This window comes from Pelecanus crispus, chromosome 1 (genome assembly GCF_030463565.1).
Source record: "Pelecanus crispus isolate bPelCri1 chromosome 1, bPelCri1.pri, whole genome shotgun sequence".
Classification (NCBI taxonomy): domain Eukaryota; kingdom Metazoa; phylum Chordata; class Aves; order Pelecaniformes; family Pelecanidae; genus Pelecanus; species Pelecanus crispus.
In genome coordinates, this window is record NC_134643.1 from 96,820,220 (window position 1) to 96,835,600 (window position 15,381).

A 15,381-nucleotide genomic window follows, 5' to 3' on the forward strand; every position below is an offset into this window, starting at 1 on the left:
AATTTAGGTCTACATTGTCCCCTCAAGTCTGTGAGGTCCTGTGTAGATGTCATGTCGTGCAGAGATGCTGGGGATGCACGAGAAACCCATCAGGTGGACATGATGTCATCTCCCCTGCACGGCTGACGAGAGCCTACCTCTAGCCAAGTGTAAACTCAGAGCAGGCTACAAATCTCATCTTTTAAACATTCCCTGGATGTGAAACCTCCTGCCAGCTGGAGCTGCTTTTAGCTGAGCAGACTGAAGTGCTGTATTTAATGAATTCATTTAGAGTCTGGTGCAAGGAAGCAGGGCTGATCTTCATCTAGTGTAAATCTAGGCTTCCCCGTTTACTTAGTGGCACCTTGTTGACCCTTGATTTAGGCTAGCTGAAGCTGCAGTTTGGCATCTCTCCGTACAGTAGGACTTCTGGAAATTATTTAGAGCAAATGCCTTGCCAGAAGAACAGAAGTAGGAATCCAGCCTCAGACCAGCCATGGCCCACGTGAGCAGCCTTAGACCCAGCCGTGTCAGAAACTACGCTACCAGTTAGACAGCTGTACAGGAGGGAACTCTGTGGGGAAATGGTTTATCTGTACTGCGGATAAGCTGTGCACGGGGGAGAGGTTTCGTTTCGCAGCAGGCTCTTGGGAGAAGAGGCAGGGATGTCAGTGGATCCAGATAAGATATCCCTGGGTAAATGCTTCCAGCAGGATTAAGCAGCATTGTCTTTGCTAAGAAATGAAAAAAGGTTTACGTTCTGTGTTCCAGCCAATTTGCACAGCTTGTTTTGCCACTGCCAGAAGACTGCAGGTCAGAAGGCGCAGAAGCAGTCAGAACAGTCCCTGTGGTTATGCCTGCGCTGCCGTCGGTAGCTGGGCTGGAGTTCAGGCTCCAGAGCACAGAGCCAAGTGACCCACGGCAGTAGCCTTCAAATCATGGGGAGGAAGAGCTTGTGCTTCAGCCAGTCTTTTCTGTGCTGGTTGCATGTCTCTGGGCAGATCCCAATTAGAGAGAAAGAAAAGCATGGTTTCTTGCAGTAGTGCTAAGATAGGCATGCCTGGAGGTGGCACCTGGTTTTGTGAAGGCTGTTTTGCAGCCATCACTGCCCACCTCTTGCTACCCCCATGCAACCAATACACACCAAACAAAGCTCCATATGAGACAGGTCAGGTCTGTCAGATTTTGTTTCTGGCTGTAAAATTACTTCATTGCATGACTCTGCACAACCCATTTCTTTCCTTCTCCGGTGTCTCCTTTTGTGTAAAACAGGCATCATTATACCTCTCTTCCACAAAGCGCAAGAGCTGCAGTTCCACAGTGCTCAGTCCCTTTGACAAAAACACTGATGTTCAGCGTGTGCTGAGTTGCCTTGCAAGACCAAGACTGCAAGGGTCTCAGAGGAAACACAGCACAAGATATTATTATGGTTAGTAGGATGGCATGGAGATGAAGCTGCAGGAATTATTCCTGCCCCCCTTTCTCAGTGAGTTGTACCTTCCTCCCCTTCTGTTTCTGAACATGAGGTTTTAAGCCAGCTCCTGGCTTTCATGCCAACAGCAGAAACTACAATGTCAAATACATCTTGACATTTCTTCTTTTCCACTCTTCCCCCTCTCCTCTGCTGTTTTTTTATTTATAAACATGTCCTCCTCTGCAAGGCATATTGTGCGTGTGGGGATAAAGGTAAGCTCGGATCAAACTCTTGGGACTTCTTCCTCCCAGCACCTTCTCTTCTCTACCTTCCCTGCAAGTCTTTTTCAGATGCCTCCTTGAGCAAGGCCTGATGGTGGACAAAAGTGGTGCATTAGGGAAAAGCAAGATTAAGCAAAGCTGCAAATAAAGGGAAGTGGAGTTAAGCATTGCCTAGCTGTTACAGCTTTGCTGTGGTTTCCACTTAAAGGAGTTCTTCAACACACAAGATAAATACAGCATGAGAGTCTGAAGTTTGTAGCACTTTGTTCTATAATTGTAACACACCCATGGGACAGATTTTCAAAAGCATGTCATTTTAGGTAGCAAGAGAAGTGGCTATATTGGTAAAGGAGCTCACTGTGCCAAATGCTGTTTTGAAAATTTGGTTCTTGTGTGTTACTCTGGGAGCTGGTAGGCCCAAAAGCAGTTTGACAAATCTGGTCTTAATTTCAGTGCTAAACACTGTGAGAAAGCAGGCTTCACTTGCAACTTCTAAGTGCCTGGCAACTTTAAGTGCAGTGCGTTTGGGATATGACCACATGCCAGTGGCTTTTGCAAATAATAACACTTTTAATCTTTGTTGCAATAGTTTTTAACCTGTCCATGGACGACTTCTAATAGATCCAGTTTATGAAAACAAAACCATACCTGTGCAAACCATTCCAGTACAGTGTATAGAGGTCTAAGGTCTTGCTGAGAAGTATTTAGTGATATGTGAAGTGAAAATAGCTAAAAAACATTGCTGTGTCTTAAAGAAACTTGTGAGAGGAGTTGTCTTCTCCTGACATATTGCTGAACTCTGCCAGGTAGGTGGTAAAAGTAATAAAACCAGGTCATTGTAGTTTGTTCTCCCTGCAGCCACTGTGAAGCTGTTCCCTGCACAGCTTAAACATCCTCTGGTCCTCAGCCCACCTTTGTTTTAATCGTCTGAAACAATAGGGGCTTCCTTGCTTTCCTTGGGAGACTCTTCACAAGACTAGCACTTGTAGATGATAAAAAGTTTTTCCTCAAGTTTGAACAGACTTACTTCTCTTCTTTTTCTGACCTGTTACTCCTTTCTAGACCCTTATGCATCTTGCTAAATAATTCTTCTCTTTCCTCGGTGCTCTCAGCTTTCAAAGAGGTATGGCTTGTCAACATGTCCCTTTTAAGTCCTGTCTTAGTCAAGTTATACATATTTAATGTTTTTAAGCTTCCCTTAGATGCTGATCCCTTTCCAGCCTTGATGGATTTCATTGTTGCTTGCCTCTGAATTCCCTCCAATTTCCCCATATCATTCTGGTAACAAGGTGCCTGGGCTTGACTGCACCGGTCCAGGTGTGCTCAGTATTTGGTGGCAGTTGTTTCTGCGTGGAATTACAAAGAGAAGCAGCGGAATCTCTCAAAGGGAATCTGCTTCGTGGTCTCCTCTCTGAGAGCATTATTTCACGATGGTATTTCGGGACTGGCTTTAGATATGGAAATGAGAGTGTGTGACTTGCTCAGAAGCTGTTCTCTGCTTTCAAGTGGGAGAGAGATGGAAAAGGGGAAGAGGGGCTAAGCTCCCCAAAGGCTTTGTCTACATTAGGCTTTTTTCTTCATATTTCCCACTGTTGCTTGCACGGGTGCAGCTCAATCCACAGTGGCACTGATGACAGCTCTGGCACAGGCAGGGAAGCTAACATGTTTCGCTACACATCATCTCCGCAATCTCTACAAGCCCTGACTCCACCAGCAGTGCTGCAGCAGCGGGAGCTGGAGAGGGAAAAGGTCAGCTGTAAATAATAACTAGAGTGTTTGCACATCAAGGAGGTGTCCCTCGTTGAAATGCAGCAGCTGGGAGTGGGCAGGCAGGATGGGCCCGCTTTCTCATTCGTCGTGAAATGCCACCCTTCACAGTCAGCTGCTGGTGGTCCAAGGGCAATGCTTGGAAGGGAGGGCAATAACTTGGTTGAGCCACTTCTGATACTCTCATGACCTCAGAAAAGAAGGGCAAGTTAAGTCTTACTTTCCCTAATATTGCTCCCATTCCCATTCTGATCTGCCTCTCCAAAGAATTTCAAGACTGATTCCTCCTCGGCACGGGTCCTTCACTCCTACCCGCCCAGGACGAGGGCTAATACTTCAGATGCAATATTCTCTTTTCCCTTTTGGAGAAGGAGCAGTATGAGATGAAATGGACATTAGAGTATACAAAATAAAAAGAGCATTCCTGGGTTTCAGGTAGCATGCTCCTCAGGTATTGGAAGAAACTATTTCATATAGTACAAAACACGGGAGACACCTGCCAGTTTCACATAACACTTAAATCTGATATTCTTTCACAGCCTTGTACCAATTAAGGGTTAACCTACGAAATTCTCAGCCAGAAAGTATCACCAAGATGAGGATGTTAATGAGTTTAAAAAAAGAAAAAGGGGGCAGGGGGTTGAGAAATGCCTGGGGATAAGAAAGGCAGAGTACAAACTTACAAGGTGGAATGCAAGCTGTCATTCGGAGAGGAGACCAGCTTACATTTGCTTGGAGCTAGATTAATAGGCTTTTATGGCTGTGAAGGATCATGAAATTATGTAGATGGTGATTTACATTGTCCTTTTAGGAGGTATTCCACCTTTCTTTGAAACTTCTGTCACTAATCATGGGAGGGTGGTCACTGGATCACGTGGCCCAGTGCTCAGACCTTGTGATACCCATTCGCTGCTGCTACCATTCCCATTTCCTTCCCCAAACATTCAGGTGTGGACATCTGGGCACTTAGTTCCTCCTGCCTCCATGGAGAGGTGCTGCCACTGCACATCCATTGGTTACTCCAATACCTCGGTCACTACCCCAGCAGGCATTGGGGCTGGTGGCCAACATCAGTCCCTGACAAGCCTGTGGCCCTAACCCGATTGTCTGTTTGGCTGTATTTTCCCACGTCCGAAACCTTCCCGGAGGCAGTACATGGCTTTGAGCCACCTGGCAGTCAGCTCTCCCCGACCCATCAAAGGCTGCTGCCACTCCTGTGGGCATGCCCCTCATTTGCAGCAGCCCCGGGGGCACATGCTTATGCTGTCACATGGCTGCGTGGGATGGCATGTACGGTGCCTTGCTTTTTGGAATTGAGCCATGGCACCACGGCATCAATCACATGGATTGTTTTGCAGGCTTACACGTGCCTCTGTGTCTGAGACTGTGAGAGGGAGAGTCAGTGAACCTCCTTCTCACCTCTCCTCCATACAAAATACATGAGGTGATGCTCCAAAGCTCCAGTCTTAATTATTTCAATCTTAAGTTTTGTAGTCTCCTTCCCTGAACAAACCACTGGAATTCACAAATTGGAAAGTGCTATTTGCAGTGCCACATCTCTCTTCAGCAAATCTCCCCCTTACTCTGTGACAGCCTCTGGTGATACCTCCTGCATTTTTAGCCTGTGACTGGGGCGGAAGGAAGGGACCCGAGACCACACAAAATGCTTTGAAGCCCCCTCTAGCATCACTCTCCCATTCCTTCTTGTGTTTGCACTGTCCCTCTTCTACACCCGCTCTCTCCTGATCTGCCCTCACTCCTTTTCTCTCTCTGTTTCCCTCTCTCTCAGAGCTGCCCTTTGCATTACTACTCTGTGGCATTATCTCATTCTCCAGTAGCTGTGCTGGGCTGCCTTGATGTTTCTCGACAGCTTTTGCCCCCCCTTCTCCCCCCCTCCCTTGCCACCCCATGATGTAGCATTGCCTTTCTCCATCTGCCCGATTGTCTCTCCGCTTTTTATCTGGGTGCTGGAGCTCCAGGTGCTGTCATTCTCCGCGACAGCACAGAACGTTTCAGATTGCCTCTGCGGCTGGATAATTACCAGATACAGAGTCACGTGGACTTCCCAGCCAAACCCTCCCTCCCCTCCTGTCAGAGGAGGAGATCACATCTCTGAAATGTGCTTTTTTTTTTCTTTTTTTTAAGAAATCCAAGGGAAAAGTTTGGAAGTAGCTTTTCTGGAGCTGCCTAGTGGTGACCACATGAAAGTTACCTACAAGGCACTAGGGGTTCAGGTATTGGAAGCAGGTAGTTTCCAGTACTGAATTTTGTGAGGGAAAATAAAGGGGATGATAGTCTGCATGGGCACCTTATTAATGCTTCCCTTCCTATTCTTGGTGTATCCCTCAACCAGAAGAAAAGTCCTAATGGTGCAGAGACTCGTCAGTAACTGTTTGGTTTCTGGTCCTTTTACAAATTTGGCATAAAAGCCAATACGCAGTTCACATAAGTGGCTAATTACTATTGTCTTTCAGTGAACTTTAGTTCCTAAGTGACCTCAGGTACTTTTTAAATGTCAGCCCATGTCTTAGTGATGGCAAAAGCACAGGGTCCTTAGTGTGAGTGCAGTGCAACCAGAACACAAATCATCTGGCAATGTTGCCCATTGCCATTCTGCATCATCTCTGCTATTCCCTGGTTTCCCCTTTTGGCAGTGAAGGAGCCCTGTGATGCTACAGGAAGCTGCGGACAGCAGAGCGAGGCCTGCACTCCTGGTTGGATGTTTCACGAAGGCTGTGTGATCAATAGCTGATTAGCATCACCTAATCATGCTACATCAAGAGCAGAGCCAGGTTTCTGGCTGGACTGAAAAGTGGCACTGACAAGTCCTCAGCTAGCCCAAAAGGGAAAGAGGGAGCTCAGGGTCTGTTTCCTCAGCAGTCTCATTCTCCCAGCTGATCTCGGTGCAAGACCCTGATGCAAGCTGTCAGAGCATTTGGCATTTCTGCAAGCATCAGCCCGAGAGCAGTTCAGCCCCTCTGCACACACATGGGGAGCAAGTCTCCTCTGGCAGGAGCCCCATAACTGGGGACAGTCACTCCAGGTACATGCCTCGGAGTGGTCAAAGAGCTGTCCACGGGTTTCCTGACTACACTGTAAAGAAATTGAGGGTCTTTCCTAGGTCTGGAGGGATACAGGAAAACTGGCACTGTGGTGGTAGACCTCGGTGTGAGGCTGTTTCTGTATTTTGAAGTTTTAAACTTTGCTGGGATGTGGCTGGGTTGGAGTTTACTTTGTTCATAGCAGCTCGTATGGATACTGTTAAGAAGGTACCTCTGCTGGAATGGATGTGGACTGAACTTGTTTGTGCAGGTATACTGAATCCCCAGAAGATGGAAAGAACAATAAATCATGCCAGTATAAGTTCTCTTATTCTGATATAGTTACTTCCATCCTGGGAGAGTACTGGCATCACAATTAGGATAATTTTGGGCTTGATTTCTGTTTTTTTTCCTCTACAAACAGGAACCTATACTCTTAAATAGACATTTTAATAGAAAGAAGACCCATGTGAGACCAGCTGTGTGTCTGCTAGTGAGAGCCCGTGCAGCTAGCTGTCTTTTTAGGCTGGTGTATTTTCGGTGAATTCCCTTGTGTTTCATTTTCCATGCGTATCACATGGACTGAGACGAGGATGCTCACAGCACATGAGCAGTTCTGCACTGGTAGTCATATTCACTGGTTGCAATTCTTTTTGCTTTCATTAAAAAGAGTTGATGGGAGAGAGAGTGAGATAGGAATGTTTCTGTACAAGACACTAGGGAGTCCTCATCTAGAAAGCTGGGTACGAATTCTGGTCACGAAAGAGGAATTCAGACTGGAGCAGGTGCTGAGAAGGGCTACTGGGATGTTTAGGGCAATGGAGAGTCTATCATACAAGAAGAAGCTAGGAGAGTTTGGCTTGTTGAGCCCAGCAAAATGAAGGCTGAGAGGGAATATGATTGCTCTCTGTGAACATGCTGGAAGATAAGCACCCGGGAGAGAGAAGAGCTATTTAAGCTAAAGGATGGTATTGGCGTGAGAGGGAATGGATATGAACCAGCCATGAATAAATCTAGGCTTAGAATTAGGAAAAAAGTTTCTAATCAGCAGAGCAGGAAGACTTTGAACAGCCTGCCGTACAAAGCAGGGGGAAGGTACCCCCCCGCCAAACGCACTAGGCTCAAGTAGGAATGAAGTACGTCTCTGAAAAAGATGATAACGTACAGCTGGCCGTGCCAGCGGAGGCCAGGGCTCCCTGACCTGGGAACAGATCCTAGCCTCATGCTCCCAAAGTGGCAATTTACTAAAGAGGATGAGCAGAAGTGCAGGCATCCTATCAGCCCTGCACCGCCCTAACAGAGGGATGGCCTGAAATTGTCACCTAAGTACTGAGATACCCAGGGAGCTGCAGACAGGTGTGACGAGCAAGGTCACAGCATAATATGGCTCAAGGAAAAGCATGGGCTGAACAGATGTGGCAGTTTCCCCCTCCTGCCAGTTTTCCAGCGCAGGACTGGCTTTAAGCTGTAGTTTTCTAAATCCCTCTGAGGGCCTGCATTATCATGCTGGCAGTGGTGGCTCAGGACCTATTTATGCCACATTTTGGGAATCCATCCTGCTTCAGCACAGCATTCGCTCTCAAGCAGTGGCCCTGCTGTGGGTCGTGGTGCATCAGGAGAGGAGCAGCAGCTGGACCAGGCTGGGGAGAGAGAGGAGCAGCGGCAGCAGGGAGAAGGACGAGAAGTTTGAGCAACACCTCGAGCCCATGCATATTCAAATTCAGTAAAATGAGGCTTTTGGTGCTTGGCTGAAAGGAGGTTTCAGACGCTCGGCTGATGCAGTCTCCCACTGCCATCCACTTAGGGGGCCCTTGCCTTCGCAGAGATGAAGATACGTTCAGCTGTAGCTGTCTTCTGTAGCATCTCCTGCTGAGGAAAGCGTGATCCGGAGCAGCGGGAACCACCCAGGGCCAACAGCTCCTACGTTACTCCCCTGGACTATGTGCTCCTATGTGCTCTGCCAGTGTACTCCTCTGCTAGGGACTGTACACCAGGGAAAGGGAGCTGGCTGCTGCAGCGGCAGTGCTGCGTCGCTCTTCAAATGCCAGCAGGGTCCGGCACTGCAGTGGCATTGCGGGGCCCGGCTGGACTCTTCCCCTGAGCGCTCTGGGAGGGTCAGGGCTGGCAAGCCCATGGACTGTCCTTAGTCCTCGCTGCCCACGTCCCTGCTGGGGCATAGCGGAGGGGTCAGGCTCTTACTGCTCCCCCGGTTGACCGTCACTACATTTGAGTCCTTGCTTGCCATGCAGGGAAGGGCTGAAGAGCACAAGAAGACGAGACAAAACAGCGCCAGCGTGAGTTACCCTTGAGCTTTCCTCACAAGGCTGCAAGCGGTATTGTGTTTAACCACCACATTAGCTTTCCAGGATCATACTTTGCAACACAACGGAGATTTGTCTTGCACGTTCAGAGCTGGCAGCCGGGAGCTGACGTTGCTTTGTGCCGAACAAGCCATGTTTGATCCCTCTCTTTTCCCTCTTGCCATTTTGCTGCCGGCGTAGAGGGCAGCGGGGGAAGTTGTTAGCTGGATCCTACGAGTGCGTGTGAAGTGAGAAGATTAGAGCAGGCTCCTCACAGAGCTGAGGGGAAGGCAGGAGATCTGATCCAGGGTGGTTTGTGACATCCTCTGGCAAAAGGGGGTCATGTTCCTCGGTGGGTGCAATGGGGCAGGTTCCAGGTGCTTAACTGCGCATGCAGCAGGCCGCCAAGTTTTGGACTGCTGCACAGAGGTTGTCTTACAGAAGAGATGATCAAAGGGTTAACGGAGAAAGGATGATTAAAGAGGAGTGTGGGAATTATGACACAGAGCTGTTGCCGCAACATGCTTTGGAGAAAGAGGGCAGAAAATGCAGTCTGAAACCACACTATTTATTTATTTTTCCCCTAAATGAGGTAAGAGCTGTGGTTTGCTGGAGAAGCAGCATGCCGTATTTCATTTACGCCTCTTCTCACTAGCAGGTCTCTGGCAGAGAACTGTGGGATTGGGTCTGCTGTAAAAGAATTTATTTATTTGGAATTACAACAACAATAAAAAAACCCCAAACAATTATCCTGGGTTCAAGGCGACCCAATACATCATTGATAATGCTGTAAAATCCCCACTGTGTTAAAGTAATCATTTAAACAGCAGCTTCATCAGGTCCTACAGGGATTCTTTCCTGCCTCTTCATCACTGTAGGCTCTAAATATCATCCACCCCTTCCAAACACCATTGAACTTACCCCAAAGAGACCCCCCCGAAGGCAATAAAATACCCCACTCCATCTCCACAGCCCAGGGGTGTAGCTGCTAAGCTGCTTTCTCTGAGGCAGAATGGGAAGCGCTCTGGTGAGTCCCCAGCTCTTCGGTATCCTCCTCCTCCTCCTCCTCCTCCTCACCCCGTGCAGCCCCCACCTGGCACATCCAGCCCGGGCAGCCCGTGCTAGGGCTTTCCGACCAAATGCCGCCTCTCAGCAGCGTGCCCGTCTGTTCGCCGGAGGGAAGGGAGGGCGGAAAGCTTCCAGGCGAGAGCCGCTGGAGTGACAGGCACAACATCAACTGCGACGAGTGTTACAGCAACACGCTGGGAAATTAATGCACCGCGTGGCGGTGCCTCGGCGGGAGGAGGAGGAGCGGGAGTCGCTGGGGCCAGGAGTCAAGCACCAAGAAGGGAGCGAGGCAGAGTGGGCAGCGGGGCCTCCAGCCTTGGTGTTTGCTTTGGTGTTTGCTTTGGTGTTTGCATCAGAGGATGCCTGAGCCTCCCTCTCCTTTTCTTAGCTCGCTTTCCCACTCATCCATAGGAATAAGCCCAAATGCTTTCAAGAAGAGGGGGAAAAAAAGGACAACTCCCCTACCCAGATGGAGCTTCCCTCGGAGCCTATGAAGGCCGGTTTGCAGGAGCACTGCTTTGGCCCAGCGCTGCGCATTAGGCCAGCAGGCGTGGGAGGAGAGAGGACGAGCGGCAGGGCCCACTCCCGGCTCCTGCTCTCCTGCTGCCTGATGTCCCCTCCCGGCTTGAAGTCCAGGGGCCAGGAACGGTGGTGGGCAGCCCTCCCTCCCGTTGGAGGCAATGGTTCCTGCTGAAGGTCCCAAAGCGTTCTCCTGCGGTGACAGCGTCACCCCCTCCCCGCCCTCCTGCGGCACAGCTCAGCCCTGTCGTCTGCGTTTTGCACGTGGGGAAACCAAGGCTGCAGGAGGCACGCGAGGATGGCCCAGGTTCCTTTCTCCACGTGCAGTTTCCGTCTGTTCTCTCCTGGCTGGTTGTTAGCCACTGTGCGAGAACTCGAAACACATCTGTAGCAGCTGAAAATGATGCAGTCACTCAAAGACCTCAGGTGCCAAACTTTGCTGTGTTTATTTTACAAGAGGGCAAGGGGGGCTAAAGGGACATGGCAGCAAGATTTGTTGTCCTTCTGTGTCTATGGTTTGAACTGGTGCTAAGATCAATAGTCACTGAGTCCCTGCAGTGGTCATGCAAGGCATGACCATCACCACTAGCTGGTCTTCTCATTAGCTGCATCAGCAGATGTCAAGAAATTAAACCTGAAACTGTAAGGAAAAGCAAAATGGATGGATTGCAAATCATTTATTAGCATTCACTGACGCTGATGGTAATGCTTTCAATAAGCCTAATGAAAAGCGTTTGACTGTCTCTGTGAACTTGATTATTGATTATTAGTGAACGATAAGAGTCATCTGATATCTTGCTGATGCCATGCTCCTATTGCATTGCAGTTAAAATGTCAGTTAACGTGCCATTTAATATTCTATTAGTATTGAATTAGCGCTTATTACACTGTGAAAATCATCACCATAAATCCTTATTAAAGCGTGATCCATACAGCTGGGTGGCATCTCTGGCAGCCTAAGAGGGTGCGTGTGTGCAGACAGACATACTGAGATGCATCATCCACGCGGATGCATGTTTGGAGCATGCCAGGACTTGGAATTTCCACATTTGTACATTGATTTTTCCCTGACAGTTTGAGAAGAACAGGTATGCTGAACAGAACAGCTCAAATCCATTTCACTTACTCTTCCCATTTTCCTTCTTTCCCTCTCCTTCTCTCTCCTTCTCGCCTTATTTCGGTAGCACCTGCTAACTTATTTCAGGGGCACTTGCAAGGTTGTCTGACTGTAGCTATTGACCACCGTCCTAGGGCTGACCTCGGTGGGTGTAGGACAGGTTATGACACACGTTTTCTTTTCAGCAGAGAGGAGGGAGGGTCCTCGGGTGAGTGTCCCCTCGGGAGCGAGAGGACAAGATTTTGCTCTGACTGCACCGCTGAGCTGTTACTGACCCGAGGGACATCGCAGGGACATCTTTTCTACCTCCAAGCAGAGGCGTGTAATGACCGGCTGCAGGGCAGAGCCCCGGGGTGCTGCGCTGTAAAACACAGTGCCGTGGTGTAGGTCTGGAAAGCAGCCCGGCGGGGCTGGAGCAGTGTGCTGGATCTGCTGGTGCCCAGCAGCACTGATAGGTGTGCCGGGGGATTTTCAGAAGTGACTAAGAAACTTCAGCTCCCACTGACTTCAGCTTCAGCAGTTAATCTGCTTAGCTTCTCACCGCCATCCCCCTCGGGATTTTCACAAATCCAAAACATGCAGAGAGGGGCTTTGAACACCTTTGAAAAAGACCTAACCCCCGATTCTCGGTGCTGTTATGACTCTGTGCAGAAATGTGTGCACGAGAAGGCTGGTGACCCTAAGGCAGCCAGCTCTGGAGACAGTCTGGGTGTCCCCAGAAGGCCACTGCTCCCAGCCCTGGGGCACAGAACCCTCCCCAGGTCCTTGCTTCCAGCTCCTGTCACTGGTGATTACAGCCCGGGGTGGCCAGCTGAACTGGGGCACCGCCACGCTGCCATGGTGCTGGTTTCTACGTGTAAGTGGCTGCTCGTGGATTCCCCTGCCCCTTTTCACAAAGAGCAAAAAAAAAAAAAAACGCAGGGCACAGCTGAGAGCTCAGCTCAGGTCAAGTGCCTGCCTGGCCAGGAGGGTGGACTCTGGCTTGAGGGGCAAACCATCGCTCCCCTCCCTTGGCTGGACGGTGGCGGTGCTGGCCGAGGTCTCTTGGGCTGCTCTCTAAAGCAAATGTTTCTCAGATCAGACAGAGAGGCTTCCAGCTTGGCCAGCAATGTGGCGTGTGTCCCATCTATGCCCACGCAGCCTGGCTTTCCTCCTGTCCACAAGTAACCCCAGAACAACTCAGAGAGCATCCATGGGAGTGCCAAAAGGGAGGGGGTGAGAGGTGCCGGCCATAATGGTAGGGTCACGTCACAAGGGATGGCAGCTGCAACGCAGCATGAATGAAATGCATTCAAATAGAGAAACTTGGAAAATGTCTGACCCGTGCTAAGAGGCTGTATGAAAGCCTACTGTCAAATATTTGTCTTATCTTGAAGCGATAATCTTTATCCTCTCTCTTTGCTCTCGCAAATACAACCCATGCATGAATAGTAGTGGGGAGAGGTGCTGGGTTATTTGGATGCTGTGAGGCTGTGGGCAGAGCTCTGAGAGGTGAAGGAGCAACAGCTCTGGAGACTGAGCTTCCCTATTCATCTGCAAAGCAAACCCTTTTAGCCTGTCTGAGCCTGGCCCCGGTGGGCACAGCTGCCAGGGTGAAAGAGGAGTTATGTCCCCATGTCTCTTCTTCAGCCCTGGACCTCTCGAATGAGGACACAGCTGTGAGCAAGCAGGATGTGCCTCCTCGTTGGCATCTCTTCACCTCTTCTGTGCAAACTGCTTTTTGGAGGTGCAAAGTGGTACAGAGCAGTGCCTTGTCCAAAACACATCTGTCTTCACAGCACAATCTCCACTCCCTGTCAAGGAGCAAAATGCTTGTCATGCAATTGCAATGGGGTTCGTCTGTCCTCTGCCTTGGAGTGGCTGGCAATCGGGGATGTAGCAGTTGCCGGTCCTGCTGCCACTCCTCTGCCTGCCGCCCGTAGCTGTCATTCCTCCTCTCCTGTCTCACCTGGGATGTTCGCAGGACATGCCGAGTGTGTCACAGGGATGGTAGTGACACCCCTGTGGCCTTTCCTTTTCAGCCTGAAATCTGCACTTGGCTGCACAAGCAGGCAGATGTGCATCGGCAAGGGCAGGGGGGGTGGTGGTGTTAGCGGGGTGGTGTTTGAAGAGTGAATCTCTTTCCGCATAGCCGTTTTTTGTCAAGGGGATGGAGAGGGGAGATACACTATAGCTCCCTCCCCTTGTGCTGCTGAAACTGGGGGGTGGAGCAGCTGTGCCCTAAGCTGACAAAGCTGGAGCCCCAAAACTTTGCCCTCCAGGCTGGCAGGGGGCTGGGAATGTAACTCTCTTGTATACTTAACTTTGGAAGGTGAAGGAGAAGCATGGGAAGAACTTCTGACCTTTCCCATTGGCAGGGTTAGAAGGGATTTGGTGACCAGGTTCTCTTGTGGCCTTCCAAAGTCATTTTTGGTGCAGGTGTAGGCCACAGACAAAAGGAAGAGACAACAGGAGGCATGGTTGCCCCAAATCCCATGGTTTCATGAACCAAAGGGTTCCTGAAACTCTTCAAAAAATCATTGTGAAATACATGGCCACAGGGCAGCGATGGTGAGGAGATGCTGCGGTTCACTGGCAGGGCAGGAGTGTGCTATGGAGTTTCTGAGCAAAGTAGCAAAGGGAAGGGACAAAATGGAGATGATGGAGAGGTTTGTTTATCTCCCCCTCACCTTTCTGATCCTCTGCAGGTGTTATGTAGAAGACAGAAGCTCCAAGGTGGCCTGGTTAAACCGTTCCGGCATCATTTTTGCTGGAGAGGACAAGTGGTCCCTGGACCCTCGAGTAGAGCTGGAGAAGAGAAACCCCCTGGAATACAGCCTGCGGATCCAGAAAGTGGATGTTTACGATGAGGGGTCCTATACGTGTTCAGTGCAGACACAGCATCACCCCAAGACCTCCCAGGTTTACTTGATCGTGCAAGGTAAGCAACATGCCTAAGAAGAGAGGAAAGACCGAACGACACAGTGGGTGGAGGGATCTGTATCTTTCTTAGAGAAAGCCCAGGGTCAGTAGCCTGTGTATCCCTTTAGTTTACAACAGGAGCCAGCAGGATTGTCCCTTTCCACTGCAGCGCAGCATGGCTTTACCCTGCTGTCAGTCTGTCCTTTCAAAAGCGGTGACAGAGCAGGGGACGCCAATGATGCCAAGACACATTCTAGTATAATGCAAACCTGTCTTCTGGCTCTGGTTGTTCTGGCGCTGAGGGGAAAGCATTTGTTTATAATGGCACTTGTCAGAACGTTGAGCTTGCCTCATCTCTTCCCAGGCAGCCCTCTGGTTTCTTCGCCTCCTCCTTCCTCAGATTTCCTTTCTTTTTTCTTGTGTCAACAAGCTACTGTGCTGTGTTTTTTGGCCTTCCATTGTCAACTCTTTGCAAGGCTGGGGAATTAATTTTCCTGGATGTTTTTCTGTGCTGGGTCATTGGTTTGCAGGGTGCACTGTCACTAGGCATGTGTGAAACCTGGTACCTGAGGTAGCTGCTGCGTACCTTATGCTGCCCTCTCCTTTTTTAGCTACCTTTCTCCTGTGTGTGTTATAGGGAACTGGAAACTTGGTGATCTGAATCAGCATTGTCCTATCTGTCTGCCTGCGTTCATGGTATAATAGAGAGTAAACACATTAAGGAGTTCACCAATTACTGGTAAGGGCATTATGGAGTTTACTTGTTCCATTCTGTCCCGACCAGAATACCAAATGAGCAAGTTTACTCACTTTTGTTTTGTTTTGCTTTTAATCTTCACGCCATTCTGTCTATCTGCCTATTTATCTAAAATATTTATAGAGCAGCTTAGGTAGATAGGTAGGTATAAATGTGTTCAATACATATTACAGGTATGTTCAGCTTCTACATTGTCGTTCAGGCAGGAGTTTGTTATTTCTCCTGTTTTGTCTAGTA

The 15,381-nt window shown here is 49.4% G+C and overlaps 1 protein-coding gene across 1 annotated transcript in view; it reads left to right on the plus strand.

The window, feature by feature from the left end:
- Positions 1-15,381, plus strand: part of LSAMP (limbic system associated membrane protein) — a 321,315-nt gene that overhangs the window by 137,297 nt on the left and 168,637 nt on the right. Inside the window, exon 2 of the mRNA XM_075710257.1 lies at positions 14,174-14,406. Within this exon, the coding sequence (XP_075566372.1) occupies positions 14,174-14,406 (233 nt within the window). The remainder of the gene's footprint in view (positions 1-14,173; positions 14,407-15,381) is intronic.